The sequence below is a fragment of the Adiantum capillus-veneris genome, chromosome 15 (genome assembly GCF_014529385.1).
Source record: "Adiantum capillus-veneris isolate H3 chromosome 15, ASM1452938v2, whole genome shotgun sequence".
NCBI classification, from domain to species: domain Eukaryota; kingdom Viridiplantae; phylum Streptophyta; class Polypodiopsida; order Polypodiales; family Pteridaceae; genus Adiantum; species Adiantum capillus-veneris.
Window position 1 is genome coordinate 53,904,100 of NC_140945.1, and position 17,957 is coordinate 53,922,056.

General features: G+C 43.1%; 3 protein-coding genes and 1 pseudogene across 3 annotated transcripts; 1 reads left to right on the forward strand and 3 right to left on the reverse strand.

Annotated features, from left to right (window-relative positions):
• Positions 1-1,990: 1,990 nt before the first annotated feature.
• Positions 1,991-5,327, reverse strand: LOC147440678 (uncharacterized). Its single transcript, XM_086483561.1, has 3 exons — positions 4,268-5,327; positions 3,990-4,084; positions 1,991-3,412 (listed from the first exon to the last, which is right to left on the reverse strand). The coding sequence occupies exons 1-3, from the start codon at positions 4,339-4,341 to the stop codon at positions 3,207-3,209; spliced, it is 375 nt and encodes a 124-aa protein (XP_086339687.1). The 5' UTR covers positions 4,342-5,327; the 3' UTR covers positions 1,991-3,206.
• Positions 5,205-8,938, forward strand: LOC147440679 (calcium-transporting ATPase 8, plasma membrane-type pseudogene; annotated as a pseudogene).
• Positions 8,939-9,174: 236 nt separating this feature from the next.
• On the reverse strand, positions 9,175-10,213 carry LOC147440680 (uncharacterized). The gene has a single exon (XM_086482526.1). It carries the CDS (start codon positions 10,175-10,177, stop codon positions 9,326-9,328), a length of 852 nt encoding a protein of 283 aa, XP_086338652.1. The 5' UTR covers positions 10,178-10,213; the 3' UTR covers positions 9,175-9,325.
• A 4,642-nt stretch (positions 10,214-14,855) lies between these two features.
• LOC147440681 (F-box protein PP2-A15-like) lies at positions 14,856-16,425 on the reverse strand. Its single transcript, XM_086483562.1, has 3 exons — positions 16,040-16,425; positions 15,815-15,939; positions 14,856-15,618 (listed from the first exon to the last, which is right to left on the reverse strand). The coding sequence occupies exons 1-3, from the start codon at positions 16,367-16,369 to the stop codon at positions 15,087-15,089; spliced, it is 987 nt and encodes a 328-aa protein (XP_086339688.1). The 5' UTR covers positions 16,370-16,425; the 3' UTR covers positions 14,856-15,086.
• Between the last annotated feature and the right edge of the window lie 1,532 nt (positions 16,426-17,957).

Sequence of the window (17,957 nt, forward strand, 5' to 3'; positions counted from 1 at the left end):
ATGAAAGGGTGAGTGTGTCCGCTTCACGAAAAATAGCCAGACAATGAAGGTTTTGGTTAGATGTGGTCTCATATTAAAACACGCTACTCTTTTTAGGTAAATCATAGCTATATGCTACGACTATTTGTATTTGACATCTCCATTCTTCACCTAAGATGATGAATAGTGACATCAACATTTCCTATACTACAAATTGGGTGTTTTTTAAAAGGAAAACTAATCATTTTTTGAACTATCTACTTGCTCTGATTACATTTCACAATAATGGAATGCTTTTTTGTCCAAGGATGAGATGGATGCAAGTGCCTAATCCGTTAGGTTTAAGATAAGTCACATTGTGGGTTATAAATTCGAGAGCTTGATGTCATACCCTACTTGAGCACTTGGTTTTTTAATCACATCTAACCACTTTTTGACCACTCCTTACATACTCTCTCTCTCTCTCTCTCTCTCTCTCTCTCTCTCTCCCCATAATGAAAGAATATTTTGTACATTGCTAGTGTATCGTGCCAAAGAATATAGCAATGCCCACTTTCCATATTGCACAACCCACATTGTCCCTAATCACAAAATTATTGTTCTCTAAGAAGCACCAAAGATCGCACATTATATCCTGACACTGCTTGGGGAGCTCAAATCAAAAGATTAGTACTAATAGTCAAGGCTAAACGATAATATGCTAGAGATAGTGGCAACTCTATTTACTCGGTAGGTGACATAGGAATCATGAAAGGGCTTTCTCTTTATATATCCATGAGATTTAAAGTGCTAGAGAGCCTTAACTCACTTTAGTTTTCTTTGTAGAGGAGGCGGGAGTTTCAATTGTGTTTGATAAAATAACAAGAACATCTATACCTTTCTATGAGGAGGTTTAAAAAACTTTGGACGATGGAAGCAGCCACATATAGTTCTATGGGTTGCCACACAAAGGACACAAAGAAACGAGGGGGGCTGTGGTTAGCCTATTGCTACGTTAACCAATTTCACAGTGCTATGCATGCATGTGTGTGTGTGTGTGTGTGTGTGTGTGTGTGTGTGTGTGAGAGAGAGAGAGAGAGAGAGAGAGGGAGAGAGAAATATTTTATGGAACGCTTAAAGCTTCCACGCCTTGTGCCCATGGAAATCTAGAAGACATGCATGACCTACTATATGAAGAGAAGGGATCACCTCCCAAAGCTGTGCATGTGTGTGTGTGTGGGGGGGGGGGGGGGGGGGGGGGGGGGGGGGGGGGGAGAGAGAGTCTTGCAACAATCGCCACAAATCGTAGGATGTTCACTACTGCTCCATATCAGGACCATGTATGGCATGCTATAGTTGAAGCTCAATAACAAGGATGTTTTCATTCAATGACAGGTTGTTTGTAGGTGGTCAATCTACACTTAGAGGTGTAGTCTGGAGGTAATTTGTTGGGGATTTTATTACTGTTTATTACTTGTTTGGTGCTTGCAGTAGTGTGATTTTGATTCTTAATAGATTTTTTAAAACTAAAGAACGCGAGGGTGAGCAAACAAACAAATTCGTAAGCAACGATGACAACAAGGTGTTGATCGCCCACCCAGAATGTCACTACCAACAACTGAACTTGACCATCTCCAAGGATGAGCACACACTTCAGGGGGCTGTCTGAACCTGGCTGGGAAAAGGGTGTTGGCCAACCTTGGATCTTGGCCAGTGTGATTGTGTTGGCTACGACTCCATCGGTGTCAAAAATAGCTCAAAACCACAACAATAACAATTTATTTGTTATTGTTGTACTTTTAATGACCATCCAATCATTCCTTTTAACGTGATTTGGCTCCTCTTTTGTTATTTTGTGTGTGTGTGTGTGTGTGTGTGTGTGTGTGTGTGTGAGAGAGAGAGAGAGAGAGAGAGAGAGAGAGAGAAAGAAGAAAAAGAAAGAAGATTAATTTGTAATCATAAGAGATCACAAAGATCTAGCCGATCAATTGATTCTTGAGCACTTGCATGTACACACATTTTTTGGCCTACCCAAAGGGCAAAGGCTATAGAGATGCCTTCTCTTTTTGCTGACTAAATTTTTGATAGACCAAAAATGTTGATTGGTTGAAAGAAGATAGTGGGCACTCATTTAAACGAAGAGTGTATAAATCTAATGATGGACATGTCTTTAGTTTTACTAATCTTTTCTTTTTACCGAAAAAGGGCGTAAACAGTGTTCGGATTTGACAGGCAACTCAAAATGTCAAAAGACACGTTACATTTGCACACTTTATCCTCTTGTCCTTTCTTGACAAAACCGCAAGGCTGCGCTACATAAACTTCCTCAAATATGTCATCATTCAAGAAAGTAGTAACAATGTCTTATTGATGTACATCCCAACCAAAATGAGCTGTCAATGCACATAGAAAACTCACAACAGTCATACGAGAAGTGGGAGCAAAAGTCTCTTCATAATCTATGTCCTTTTTCTATGCATAACCCTTTGCAACAAGTCGAGCCTTATAGCGATCAATCTCACTATCTGGCTTGTGTTTCAACTTGTAAACCTACTTTGTACCAATGGCCTTTTTGCCAGAAGGCAAATCACATAAAGTGCATGTGTCAATTTCTATAAGTGCATCATATTTTGATTGCATAGTAGCCATCCAATTTTTTGAATTATGTGCTTCATCAAAAGTCAGAGGTTCCTTAACATCATGTAAGCTAGACACCGCCAAAGCATAACAATCTTTCATGGCGAACGAGTCCAACTAGACAAAGGTTCATCCAATTTACTGTCATGCAATGTATGCACCATCCATTTTGGCATACCTCTAGCCTACTCAATTTCAGCCCTTTCCTCATCAAGTACATCATGTACATCTGCATCAGTAATAGGCTGATCTATAACATTTTCAAAAAACCCCAAGCTTTCCAAAGAAAGCTCCAGAACGTCTTCCCCTTCTTTCGGGGGTAAGCATTCTTCCTAGATTAGGGCAGAGCATTTACAATCTAACTCGGGAGGAAAAGTTTCTTTTCTTGAGCAAAAACTGAAGAATCTCTTGTCAAAAATCTACTTGTCATCTCATTTCCATACGTAGAGCATCATTAAAACTTTTCCACAATGCCTTGTTGATTTTGACAAGCCCTCTCTTTATATGGTACCACCTTAATTCAGTAACAAGATAATGTTTGTGATAAAGTGATACCATTTGAAGAGACGGCTTTTCAAAATTATAGTGTGTCTTAGCAAAGAGATTTTTTGCTATTGCTCAAGGAAAGAAATGAGCAAGGACCAAACCTCTATACTGATTAGGAGTAGAACATCCTCACCCGCATGCATACTAACTTGCACTTCTCGAAGAAGGTCCAATTGAAGGAAGCTATGTAACAATCTTAAACTTACCAACGGCCTGTTCTCCAAGTCAAGGTTGCTCTGAGTTGCTTGGCGTTGTTGACGTTGTTGCCTCACTGCAATAATCTAGCTAATTAGTCTTTTTCATACATTTCCTCAAAAATTTCAAAAACAATTGCGTCCACTGATGCCTTTACACATGTAGACTCAAGGGTACATTTCCTCAAAAATTTCAAAAACAATTGCGTCCACTGATGCCTTTACACATGTAGACTCAAAGGTATATAAATGCAATATGTCGAGGAAAGCGGATATATATCAAATCCAAGCTGCAAAGCAAAAAGCATGGACTTTTGAAATGACCATAAACATTAGAATAATAAGGAACATAATCTTGTGGTAAATGAAGCTAGACATTCTCCTGTGAATAAAACGCAAGGCACTACGAGTTTGGAGGAAAAGCAAATGTGAGCTATTTTCCTTCAAGACCTGACAAGGAAGAAAGAAAAAATTGAGCTACTTTCCTTCAAGGCAGTACAAGGAGGAAAAGCAAACGCAACCCATTGATTACGTTCGATGAGATATTAACAGTAACAGTATGGAAAAACAAAAGGCATGCTACACTTGTGACAGAGTTTAGAGTAAGGAAAACCAAAATGAAGGCCACAAAAATTGGGTTGAGCTGAAGAGTACCTGCTTGGCCGAGAGAGGAGGCCCCTTTCTTCTCAAAAGGTGCAGAATAGCCTTTGCTCACACACTCTCCAGCTCCCACCTGAGTACTGCTGCTACTGCATACAGTTGCTTTGGCACAGACCTCCTGCTTTCACCTTGCGGGCTATTGGTCCCTCTCTGCTTCGCAACTCAGAGGCGAGAGAGAGAGAGAGAGAGAGAGAGAGAGATTGGAAATTTGGAAGCGTGTGCATGCGTATGTGATGTGCGTGTTTATTGCCGCTCTACACGATGCCCATTACTGGTTATGGTGTTTCCAGCGATGGTAAAACCCTTTGTTTGGCGTCTTCTCTTTAGTCTCCAACGCTCGAAACATGGAAGCGGCAGCCAAAAGAGTTCTGCAAACAGAAATAGGTACCAGGCAATTCACGCAAATTCTAGCTTGTACGCGTGCGCATGAGAGCCTAAGTAGTACGGGGGTCTCGATCTCGACTCTGTGTGTGTGTGTGTGTGTGTGTGTGTGTGTGAGAGAGAGAGAGAGAGAGAGAGAGAGAGGTGTCGTTGTAAGGCTATGGTAGATTCTGCAGCTCGAGGTAGACGCTCTGAATTGGACTCTTGCGGGCTGTTAGACCAGAGAGCAAGTTCAAGGCGAGCCGTACATAGTATGGAGGTCTTTTGCCCTTCGGCCAGGCAAACAAAACTTTATGCGGGCCCCGGAGTGTTAGGATTTGACGCTCTTCTTCCCTTCTTTGACTCTCTAGCCCTTCGTATGAAAGCCACTTTGAGGCAACACACGGGTGTTTTGAAGGGAGAAGGCAAAATATGCCCATCGTCATGGAAGGATGCTAATCCCACTCTCCTGTCATTAGAAGGGCAACCCTTAGGAAAGCCCTTCCTGGGCTTGAATTGAGGTCAAGGCCCACCAAAGGTAGGAGTGGAGACATTTGCTTTCACATTCGCATTTTACATATTGACAGGAATTAAAAGTAGATGAGGGGGATCAAGGTGTGTGGTTAAGCCATTCATAATTTGGTAATTTCCTAAATTCTACTAGGAAATGGGCCAGTGGCCACTACTAAGTTCTAACTTAACCTAATGGGAAATGGGCAACTTAGTGCTCACCCAAAATTTTGAACGAGCCAAACTCCAAAGCTGTGGCGCGAGCACCACGAGTGTAACTTTTGCTCTCAGTCTCTCTGTGAAGGTGCCTGTAGGGATTTGGAAAGATATCGAGTATCGATGGTCACAAGAAACTACAGCAAAAGAGGGGAAAGAAATGTGGGATTTGCTACGTCAACGCATGAGAGAGTTGGAAGGTCTTGTGACAACACGAAGACTCATGAGCAGAGACTTGCGAGCAACCTTCGGACTCTTCTTAGGCTCTCAGTCTGCCCCCTATTAAGCTTCAGCCTCGGATAGTGTAAGAATTGATTGGGAACCTACAGTTGTTGCAGACAGAAGTGGTGGGGTCACCGACAGAGAAATCTCTTCTGTGGTGGGGCTTGAACGTTGGCATGGACTTTCAAGATTCGAAAAGTGAATCCAGTATTCTGCAGGTGGAGACATTCAACTCTGCTAAGAAGCGGGCACGTGTAGGAGTACAGGCCGCGTCTGATAAACAAATAGTTGTGCATTGGAAAGATGTTGCAGCGATAATCCTTTCCAAGTGCAACAAGTGGGTGGACATCATGCAGGAGCCAAAAAATAATGCAGCCCAATGCATCACATCCGAGAGGGTACTATCCAATGACAAGAGGCAGGAGTTTCAGGCTCTCATTGAATCCATGGCTTCTTGCAGTCTGCGTTGTATAGCATTGGCATACACCAAAGTGCCACAGGAGAGTATAAGAGTAGTGCATGGTGACAACATTGGGTGTTCCTCCTGAAGTCTTCCAAACTCGGCTCTGACATTATTGGCTGTGGTTGGTATGAAGGACCCGTACCGGCCTGAAGTGAAGGCCACTGTAAGTGCTGTGAAAGCGACCGGTGTGACCGTTAGGATGGTCACCGGGGACAACCTCGCAACCGCAAAGGCCATTGCCTCGGAATGTGGGATCTTGGAAAACATGGGTGTTGTTGCACAAGGCCATGAACAAAATATGGCCGTGGAGGGCGAAGTCCTCAGGAGCTAGACATGAATCTGCCAAGAGTAGCCGTCATTGCTCGGGCTCTGCCCTCGGACAAACTCTTGCTGGTGGAGTCCCTGCAATATATGGGAGAGGTGGTGGCAGTGAGACAGGGGACGGGACTAACGATGCCCCGGCGCTGCATAAGGCAGACATAGGCCTTTTGATGGGGATCTAAGGAACAAAAATTGCAAAGGAAAGCTTCGACATCATCATCCTCGATGACAACTTTGCATTCTGTGGTGAAGGTGGTGAGGTGGGGTCACTCTGTCAACTTCAACATTCAAAAGCTCCTCCAGTTTCAGCTCACTGTAAATGTGACAGCTGCACAATGTGGAGAAACTTGGCTGACCAAGCCATACACCAGGTGGTGGTTCTACTGGCGTTGCAATTCAGGGGAGTTGAGCTCTTGCAGCTTTCAGGGGAGACCAATGTCGATATCATCAACCGCATGGTCATCTTCAACACCTTTGTGTTCTGCCAGCTCTTCAACGAGATGAATGCACGCCAGATCTACCGCCGTAACATCTTTCATGGCCTTCAAAAGAATTGGCTATTCGTGGGCATAGTGGCCACAACAGTAATTCTATAGGTGGTGATGGTGGAGTTTCTAGAGAAGTTTGCATCCACGATCCGCTTGGATTGGCAGCAGTGGCTGGTTTGCCTCAATCTGGCCTTGCTTAGCTGGCCCATTGCGCTTCTTGTTAAGTTCATCCCCGTCCCCAAAAGCATATGTCACAACGCTTAATTCAGTATATAAACCACCGTCGGCTGATCATAACATCATATATACATATATACAAGGAAGCCACCAAGGCCAACAATAATACTGACATGGGCGTGAGATCTAGAGCACAATATTTAGCTGATCAAAGCATTTTCAGGCCTACAACATTACCACAACAAGAATGCAAAAGTATTACCATTGCTAGCACACATAAGAGCACACTTGTACAGAACTGCCCTGCCCATTTGCAGTTTAATGAAACCACAATATAAGCCTCTTATGCAGATTAACTCACAGCCGATGATTTTTCGGTGGAGCTGGCATGGAGGAATGCTTATGTGGCTGGCCTTGATGAAGAAGGGAGATCTGTGTTGGTAAGGCCCATCAATGTAGCTTGCATGTCACAATCTAAATTATGTCATAGTGCAAGTCACTAGTTTTTCCCTTTTCATCCTTCTTTTTGCGTTCATGTTGTGAGGTCAAAACCTGAGATTACTATTAGTCAAGCATAGAAACAGTAAGCATGTTGCTTTTGTCTTAATTGTGTGTGTGTGTGTGTGAGTGAGAGAGAGGCTTTTGAGATTCGAGGGAACAATCCGAAATTGCGACAGGTATTGAACTCAGGATGTTGCATGCTAAAGAGAAATGGGCTACTAACCAATCTACCACATTTGTATACTTGAAAAACTACCCCATTTTCTCTCCTTTGTCTCCCATAGTTCACATGCATAGGCCCTTTTGGAGAGGAAGCTTCCTACAGTGCAAGAAAAATTCCAAGAGAGCAAACTTTGATATGTTCGATCGGTTTTAGACTGAAGATCTTGTATTCTAGAGAAATGGGCTTGCCACACAGAGAGCATTGCCAATGTGCAAGTGCTCTGCAATGAAATACTTGATATTGCATTCACATGCTTTGCTTTTAGCGTGTCTCAATAGCTTGTCACTCAAAGTGAATCTATGTTGCAAAATTCTTTTCTTTTTCCATTCAAGGTTCATTTGCTACTTCATATTTACCATGGAGGTGGCCATAGCTTGCATGCAGTCCACAGTGGAGCAATGCGTACATATTATCGATGCCGTAGGTGAGTCAAGATTCTTTAAGTGAAGGGTTTTGACGGCCGTTAGGCTCTTTGTCACTAAAATGCATAGTTGCTTCTCAAAGTTGCTAGTGCTACATGATGAAGTTTTGTGAACAGCCGGAGTCCATGCCAATTTTTTTGGGCTTTCTCTTGAAACCCTCATTACCGGAGGTGCATTGTCATGCTTATGAAGTGGATGGGTATTTTCTTGCACATAAGCAATATTGTATGTAGCTGAACTAATTAATTTTCTTACACATGCATGCATGTGTTTTTGCATTAGGATGTACAAATATCCACAAATTTAATGCTTGCACAAAGGTTGCAATATCATTGTGTTCGCTTGCATTCTTGTGTGAAGTTCTCTTAAAAATTTGATTTTTTTACCTGTTTGTAAGAAAATTTTGAACGGGCATTCCAAGACTGACTGGATGTGTATATAAAGATTAAAAGAAACAATTTCTTGCTGTCGAGTTTAGTGTGTAGCTCTTTTGACATTTGAACCTTAAAAATAAAATCCTACTTTTCAACACAAAAGCTCCAATCAAATGTATACAAAAAAGAGCTACAATGCCAAGTTCACACTTACATAAAAAAGAAGTCTAGCTAGATATCTTTGTGCAAGAGGATGACATGGCTCCTCTCCCTTTGTTGTTCTCTTGCATAGAGTGTCAATCCATTTTTTATCATTGTTCGACAATGCATGAAGATAATCCTCACGATCCACATAGCAAATGTTTGCACAATTTATAAACTCATCTCACACATGAGGTGAAATTAGTGCATGGGTGTTCATATTGAATTAAATATATACACATTTATTTACTTGACAGAAGTGATGTCTTAATTTTAGATTTAGATGATGATGCAAATTTGCATTGTATCTAGTTTTCTTTACTTCACGTGTGTTGCAGTTGCATCACTTCATGGTAGGCCTTGTGATTTTATCACTGGTTATTCTAAAGCGTATGATAAACTCTCAAGCTTGGTATCAGAGAAGGATTTGAAGCCTCGTGCACTAACATATATAATCTATCAAGAAGCCACTTACTCTCTAGAGCACTTGCATAGGAACTAAAATCAGCATCTCCAGAGGTTCACAAACTAGGATCACTTTTAGAAACTACTTTGATTGTATATATGTAGAGAAATCATTAGCATGCAAAGGAAAATTATGAATATAGATTTTGAGCTTGCCCTTAAGAAAACCGGTAAATTTACACAAGTTTTAGTGTAATTACCGACAAAAGCTTCAAATTTTGATCTGAAAACCGGGAGAATTTCAAGTTTCCCCTTATATTGATCGGTTAGGAAAAATGTATTTTTCTAGCCCTGTTAATACAGGCTACGATTTCGTGAATAAAAAATGTGTGTTTACTTTACCATGCTGTCGAATCTCGATGATGAATGGAAGTTCGAACCAAGGCTTTATGAAATGAAATTTCCCTGTGGAGCTGGATGTAGGTCTAGTCCGGAGGACGAGGAGTGATCTGCCAGTCCTCGCTGTAATCGACGGCGGCGGAAATGCTCAGCCATTGCTGGGATGGCAAACCGCGAGTTGTAAACTTCCGGCATTGGATGAAGCTGTGTAAAATCTAGGGCCAGTGGAGATCTCTCTGCTAAGAAAACCCGAGATGACAATGAAGAAGAAGACGTTACGCAGGGTGGAATGTTTATAAGCGCCTCCGAGGTAATGCACGCCTCCGGCTGCGGCAGCTCAATGTCAGCAGGCATTTGCTCACATAGTAAGCTTTGTACTGAGGAGCTTTGCAGGCACATCATCCCCTCGGAAATACTGCAAGGCGTAACCTGACTCACTTGAACTCCATTCCCTGCGCAGAGACGAGTGTCCGGAGCATCCACAACATGTGGATGCCATGTGAGAGCTGCATGCGCCGGGTGATGATCGACATCTCCTGCTGGTTGAATGTTGCAAGTGGTCTGCATGTGTAAGTCATCAGAAGAACCTTGCGCAGCGCACATGGCCGCAGCTGCTGCAAGCAATTGAATCTGTTTCCTTGAAATAGCCTGGGGAGGTGACATTTCTGACAAAGAATTATGGGAAATTGAGGAGGACGGGAAGTTAAGGGAGGCACCATCACCGCACAAGCAGAGGGCTGCCGCATCGTATGCGTGTGCGGCTTCCTCTGCGGTTGCGTAGGAGCCGAGCCAGATGCGCTGCCCACTTCGCGGTTTTCTGATCTCTGAAACCCACTTGCCCCAAGCTCTCTTGCGCACCCCCTTCCATCTTCTTCCTCGACTCTCATGGTTGCTCTCCATAGCTCACGGCGCCTTTCTCTGTGTGAGCGTGACTCGTGAGTACATGTGCATTGAGGGAAAATTAACCAGCGAAAAAGTGCGCGTGAGGATGTGATCCTCTCGCAGAGCGCCAGCCAGATGTCCGCTGTTAATTTCCGCGGTTTCATAGTGCCAGCGTCATTCCTGAGGACCCTATTAAAAAATTCTACTACTGGCTCTCCCTTTAAAAAATTCAATAGTCCATAGATTCCCTTCGTACTTCCCCACTCCCTTTCCTCGCCCCTTTCCTGCTTGCATGCGCGTCGCACTTGCACCTCGCCTGCCTCTGATAGCCCCTCCCCTCCCTCAACAGCCCCCAAGCAGATGCACTTGACACGCTGCTATATCCTCGCCTCTGCAGCATCGTTTGGAAGCCGAGCCACCTCTTTCTCTAGATCTTCCTTTGCTCACCCTTTTACCTCCATGGCGCGGGCACACACACACACACACACACACACACACACAGAGAGAGAGAGAGAGAGAGAGAGAGAGAGAGAGAGAGAGAGAGACTATGCTCACCCTGTCCTAGAGAGAGAGAGAAAAGCATGGCTTGCACGAGGCTGGGACTATGCTCACTCGATCCTGAGAGAGAGAAAAGCATGGCTTGCACGTGGCCAGCCTCGAGAGCAAAAAGAGAAGCATGGCCAACGTCTCCCCTTCTCACAGCCTTCCACAAATCATCCCTTCCGCTCACAAACACAGGAGAATCAATCTTCATTCTCTTATTCTTTTCTTTTTCATTACTGCACTAGATTCCTTGGAATCTCGTCGATTGCTCCTAAAGACCTTGCTATATCTCAAGGACATGTAAAAGGCATAGAGCGATTCGAACTCGAACAACTGGAAGTTACTAATGAATTGGAATTCCGTACCCATGCGACTCATGGACGTCAGTGTCATCAGAGAGGGCTTGAAAATAAAAAGGGAAAATTACCAAAACACCCCTCTAATTTGTGAAAATTCCCAAAATACCCCTCGAATTTCAAAAATTCCCAATGTACCCCCATAATTTGTCATAAGTTCCCAAAATGCCCTTCAAACTTTTCAAAATTCCCAAAATACCCTTGGTTGTGAGAGTAAATTTCTCCAAAAACAAAAAAAAATTATAGCTTTTCATAAAAAGAGTGATTGTCTACCATATACGATGCTAAAACTAAAATTTGAGTTGGTTATCGAGGCTTGGAGATGAATTCCTTCATTACTTTTAGACATAATTGCCTTTTTTGGGAGGTAATTTGCCAAAAATTACATGCTAAGCACTTACAAACCGATCTCAATTGTCAAACAAGAATAAAGATTAGAAAATCTTGAAGATCCAACGAAAATAGATACAGGGATATTTTGGGAATTTTTGAAATTTGAGAGGTATATTGGGAATTTCCACAAATTAGAGGGATATTTTGGTAATTTTCCCAAATAAAAAAGAAGCTGGGCTCTCGTTGCTTCCTCCTACTTCATGCCCGTCCCCATCTCCGCCTTTGACTGTTACTTCTTCTTCGTCCTTGTCTCTATCTCCGATTTCTTCTTTGCCTTCGTCACCTGCTTTGTCCCCCTTCCTCTTCATTTTTTTCTAGTTTCAGTGCCGACGCAGTGCAACATCGCCCCACCACAAGGATCTCTCTAGATTCCCTTTACCTTTTTATTTTTTCAAGTTGGGTACCTCCTACTAAACAGCCTGTTCAAGATACACAAATCCCTTTAAGCCAATTCTTAAACGAAAATTTTGCAAATTAAACTATAACTTTAACTATATCTACCCTATCAGATTATATTTTTAACCATATAGTAGACTTTAATATATGTCTAACGTCATGTTCTGTATTGGCTAATGGCTCCTTAAGACTTTTTGGCTTTCTAAAAGAAGCCTTAGAGAAGTGTTGGGTTAGCACGCTTTCAATGTTTTCATTGATGATTGAGACTTACCTTAAATAATATGTTTTCATTGATGATTGAGACTTACCTTAAATGATATGTGCACGTGCACTTCACAAATGGTATCAGAGCTTGGGTTTCTGAGCGACATCTACATGACGCCTTCAACACATGCATGAGCTTTCGATGTGAGCTAAAGGCTCAACACGTTAATCGTCTTGGTGGACATTGGAGGAGGTTCATCGTGCAATCTAGGAGTTTTCGAGCCTTGCTTCTACACTATCAACTGAAGAGCCTTTGGAAGCTTTGCTTTGGAAAGCGTTGAATATTTTAACGCAAGGGGAGGCTAAGGCAATAGCATGTAGCAAGGCAAAGCAAGCAAAGTGGCAACCTTGTATTAAGGTAAAGGGAAGCTTCTGTAGCGTAACAATAGAAGGGAGGGGGGATGCTCAAGGCATCCAATGAGCAGCACAAGCAGTGTTGACTGTAGGAGAAAGCGCTAGGGTGTGTGTCTACGCTCACACACACACGCGCGCCTAAGAAAGAGCCAATGTGGCCTTAATTTTGGCCAATAGGACTGTGTTTTCCCGTTTGTAGCAGTCGAGGGGTTGCACACACAAACAATTTCAACCATAGCTATAATTCTTGGCCACAGACATGCACACGCTCTCGGTCTTACCCGACAACGATTTCATTATGCTTGGCCATGGAGGATGCCATATGTTGCCTGAAACTACTACCCATTTCGCCTTAGAGACCATTGTAGTCTCCAATTTTTTGTTAAGCGTGGCAAGAACCAATCTCCCTTGTAGCAAAGTTTGATGTAAGTTCCCTTTGTTTTCGATAGAGAAATATCCTTGCTCGTGGGCCATTGCCAGACTTTCCAATCAAATTTAGCCTTACAAATAGGGGCCATAAAAATGCTCAGGCCTTCGAACATTAGGGAGATTACTAGGCTTTCATTTTCGTTGAGGTCAAAGTGGATAGCCAACTGATTTGCTTTATTGTATTCTTAACCTCATGCATTTTTAGCATCCAAAATGGAAAAAGGACATTGAGAGCTCAATGTCATGAAGCACACATTTCTTAACCTAATACAAGATGCTTGATTCATTTATCCTAGTGGGGGACCGCAATCTCGAAAAGATATAATCCATTCAAAACATCTCGAATGCATGAGTGAAGGGTGAGTTTAAAAAATGAAAATCCCATGGAAATGAGAATTCAAAACTTTCCATGTCCATATAAAGAGGTGGTCAAGTGTCCATTGAGACATTTGTCATTCTCTTCTTATTTACCTTTTCTTTAGCATTTTCTTCTCTTTAGAATTTCCTTGCACTATGCACTACTTAGGTAGTGAATTTAATTTTGTTGAAGCCGCAAGAAAATATGTGCATATTATAATCCATTTCTGGACATGAAACAAATTAATTCACTTCTAAGCCTTAGCTCTAAGTTACTTTGTAAACTTTACTAGTAATTAGATTGTGAAAAACTCCCTATACCATACTCCTTCAAACTTTTGACAAGAGGTTTCAACACTACCATAATGCACATTGAGTGCATGTAGTAATTCTTAAAAAGCCATACATAGACTACCATAGTTACCAAGCTTGCATGCATGGTCATGCAACCGTTTTGCAACATGGCTAGCATTTTCCCATGCACAAACCTATAAAGTGAATCCATCTAAACAAGTTGCCCAGACATAACTAGAGTACACTGGACAACACTCTTGAATTTTGTGTGCTTTCATTTTGTGCATTAATATTGTGTAGGGTTTGGTTTGAAGTTCCCAAACACTGAAATTCAATTCTTGAACTTTGATTTTTCAATCACGGAGGCGAAATTATCCATGCTGGGCATATTCACTACCAAACTTGGGAATTCTTGAATGAAAATGTACAAGCGCTTGCAACTATCTGTGCTCTTGAGGGTTCACTCCATATCACATGCATTCAAGGCCTAATTGAAAAACCCCATTTCTACAGATTTAAGCCTTAAAAAACCCCATTTCTTTAGATTTTTCATGAATATAACATACCCTTTTCTAGCTCATTCTGTGTAGGTGCCCTTTGATGGATACCCTCCTATATGTTAACAATGGGGCTAAATAACCGCTTTTGTTAAACTCATGGCAGAAATCAAAAGGACCACTAGCCACCACCTTCATAGTTAACCATGAATCATGTGCCTATAATGAATGTGACATTGAGCATAGTAGGTGATTCAATTCATTTGAAGGAAAGTAAGAGGAGAATCAATGACCGTCGTCAGATCAACGTCAGAACCTGAGTTCGCGCCGCCGGATAAGCTGGGCGTATGGCAGAGGAGAGAGAACGGGAGCGTATGGCAGCACTCAAGAGGAGAGAGAAGGGGAGCCGACATGCAGATGCGAACGAAAGATTTGGTTTTTTTAAAATTATATGTCGGGCCCCATGGAGCAACGTCAGGTAGCCGTTGAAGTGGTTATGAGAGCATTGGTAGAGTGTTGGCTGGGTTGGTGGGGGTTCGAATCCGAATAACCCTTTTGTAAGGGTAGTGGCGCATTCGCTTGAGAGGATAAAGAAGGAATCTGCATCTTAGGAAGTAATGATATTGAATAAAATAAAAGTGGAGCGAGTAGGGAGAGCCAGTAGTAGACAAAGGTATTTCATGTCTTCATTTCAAAGCTGGACACAAAGGCACAACCAATACTATTGTCGTGAAAAGGAGAGGGGCACACGACCCTTATGACCCATCCGCATACTCACGACTGACAAATGAAGCCCAAATTACAGAAAGTCCAAAATCAAACCTTTCTCTAGTATTTTAAAATGCCCATCAAGGATCGAACTACGGACTTACACCACTGAACCATATGTACAAATAGTGGAAAAAGAAAACCCAACCCCATTTGTTTGAACATGTCAAAAATGTGGCAGAGTTGCATGCATTCAAAGCTCAAAAAGGCACAGGATTAATGTACATGCAATTAATAAAGTCGCCGAGCTGATCTGATTGCATGCTCTCCTCATCCTCATTCAGTCGTTGCATCCTCCGCAACGTTGTATGGTCTTATGATGACACCGTCGAGAACAAATCCTCCCTTCCACCACAATACGTCTATCTCTCGCATGGAAAACTCTACTTCAATCGGGCGGCCTTCAATATTGTCATCCTCTACAAGGAACTCACCCACATCACATTCAACCCACTCAGGAGAATTAGAGTTTCCAAAAGCGTCACAACTTCCCTCTGCCCAAACTGCATTGTCATCGCTTCCTTCATCGGTGTCGGGGGAAGCTGATGTGGACGCTGCACTTGGTTTGGGTACAGGACAAGATCTTCTCTTGGAAGGTGCATTGTCAAAAAGCACCTGAGAGAGATGACAAGGATGAGCATAGGTTATGTTTTGAACACATAACTTGATAGGGCTCCCCTGCCACTCTCTAAATGAATGTAGCTGCATTCTGAATGACACCAAGTACTTCCCCGGCCTCAAAACTTGTCGGAATGTTCCTTTTATCTCAAACCAGCAAACTGAATGCAAATATGCCACTTCAGGAAACCTGCAACCGAATGAATACCAACAAACTCATAGGCCACCGGTGCATGACAAACAAATGCAAAAGCAAACGTATGCAAATGCAAATGTACACACACACAGACTCACAAATGCAAATGCAGACATGTCCATAGGTTGAAACATTCCAATATATATGTAAATGGTGTATGTAAATGCGATTTCCAACCACAACAACTTACATTGCCCCAGGCCACGGTTTCCATTCCCAATAATCCGCAGTATCACCCCAGATTATGGTCAATCCTCGAGCCGAAATCATGTAGCACTCCCCTGCTCCTGAAGCAACAGGTTCAAGCCAAAACTTCTATACAATACAACAAAATGGGGCACAATAAGTGGTGACAAAGAATGAGAGGCAAAAGATCAGCAATGGTCATATATGGCACCCAGACAAAGCAGATCACCTTCAGCCCATCATCAAAGGTAACGGATTTGCAAAGGCGGATGTAGAGGTCTCTCTTTGAGGAAAAAACGGGTGCTGTAATGGCTTCCAACACAGGTCTTGGCGGGAGACGTTTCTGCCACACCTGATCGGAGAGCGAGGCTGCCCAGAAATTTCTGTTGAGAACCGCCAGCCTGAAAACCTCTCGCGCGTCTGTGACTCGCTCGAGCACACGGGCCACCAACCATTCTTCTGTGGCAAGCGCATGCTCGGATCCTGCATCTCCACCTCCACCTACATCGTCATCGCCATGGCTAGTAGCAGCTGGTGCCGCGGCGGCGATGGAATCCATGCGTGCCGGGCACGGCCAATGTTTCTGGATGCTGTTTTGAGCTTGAAGAAATTTAAACCGGCCAGCACCTCAGTTTTGTCCGGACTTTAGCGTCCCACGGCCCGCCTGTCCTGCAATTGGCCTGCTAAAATAGGCCATGGCCCGTAAGCTAATGCGCTTGCCGTGTTTTGGCATTAAAAGAGGCCAATGGAGCCCCATCCCGCCAAGGGGCTACGGGCCACGGGACTATTTGACACCACCTTGTCAGGTGGGATCTACGGTCCAGCATCTTCGAACGATGTGGACCGTCCATTTATTCTCAACAATAAAAAGATTTCGATCGGTCGAGCCCTTACGTCTCGAACCCACCACCTACACATCCGGAGGCCACAACGCTCCCATTAATCTATCGCGCGCCACTTGAAATGGAGGTGTGAACATAGAAGCATATAGCAAAAATGATGGGGTGGAGATCACATGGTGTTCACTTGGAGATCACTTTGGGATGGACGGGGTCACACTGCAATCACTTTGGGATAGTCGAGGTCACACTGTAATCAATTGGTAATGGGTGGGGTCACAAGGTGATCACATATTGATTGGGATTCACATGGGGATCACTTGGCGGTCACTTGATGTTCACATCAAATTTATTTGGGGTTCACTTTAATTGTGATCACATGGTGATCACTTGGAGATTAAACCGCCATCGACGGTGCAAAACGGATCCCGCCGCCCCCAATTAATAGGGACCGTAGATCCCACCTGACAGAAGTGGTGTCAATTAGTCACGAGGGGCTACGGGGGCTGCAGGGGCAGGAGAGTTTTGTGTGAGCTATCCGTAGGACCTACTCTACTAGCTCTAAGCGAAGTGAGCAATGCCTTTTCTTAGCCACAGAACCTCAGTAGTCGCTCAATAGAGTAGACGACGTCCTGGAGAAGTCCCTGACGTTGAAAAAATAAAAAAGTAGCTATTTTTTGTAGCGGTTGTGGACTATTTTTTGCCCCTCCCCCCCCCCCCCCCCCCCAAAATAAAATAAAATAAAATTGTGTAAGCAAACAAAGACTCGAGCTCTGGACTATGTTGAAACAACGTGTTTCTACCCTCATTCACATTCAAATTCAACTTCATTGCTAACACATTGTATGCCAAAAGAAGAGACAGTCCAATCACTAGCGAGTCATCGATTGAAGAGTCAAAATCAAGCACATTAGGAGAAAGTTGGACTCACTTTTGGGCTCTCTAAGAAGTGCCAAGTTGGCTCAGAGAGAGAAAATGAAAATGTTAAATTGTGCATTTTATGTGATACTTTTCTGCTGGACAAAAAGCCAAAATGACATTCTTTGGTAGGTAGCCGTTGTCTTTATCATTCTTATCCTTCGTTCTCTTGTCAGGAATCCTAACCGTATGACTAATGATTTGAAATGCCAACTTACAAGCGTTCCCTTCAGAAACATAGGTGGTTCATTTGTACATATGTTTTGCATGGACATTAAAGCCAGAGAGTGAGTCGAAAAGAGTGATCAAAGCATCAGAGGGAGTGCTCTTAGACATTGGTTGGCATGGAGGCAATGTCAAAATCAAAGAGGACCTTAAGATGTCTCAAAG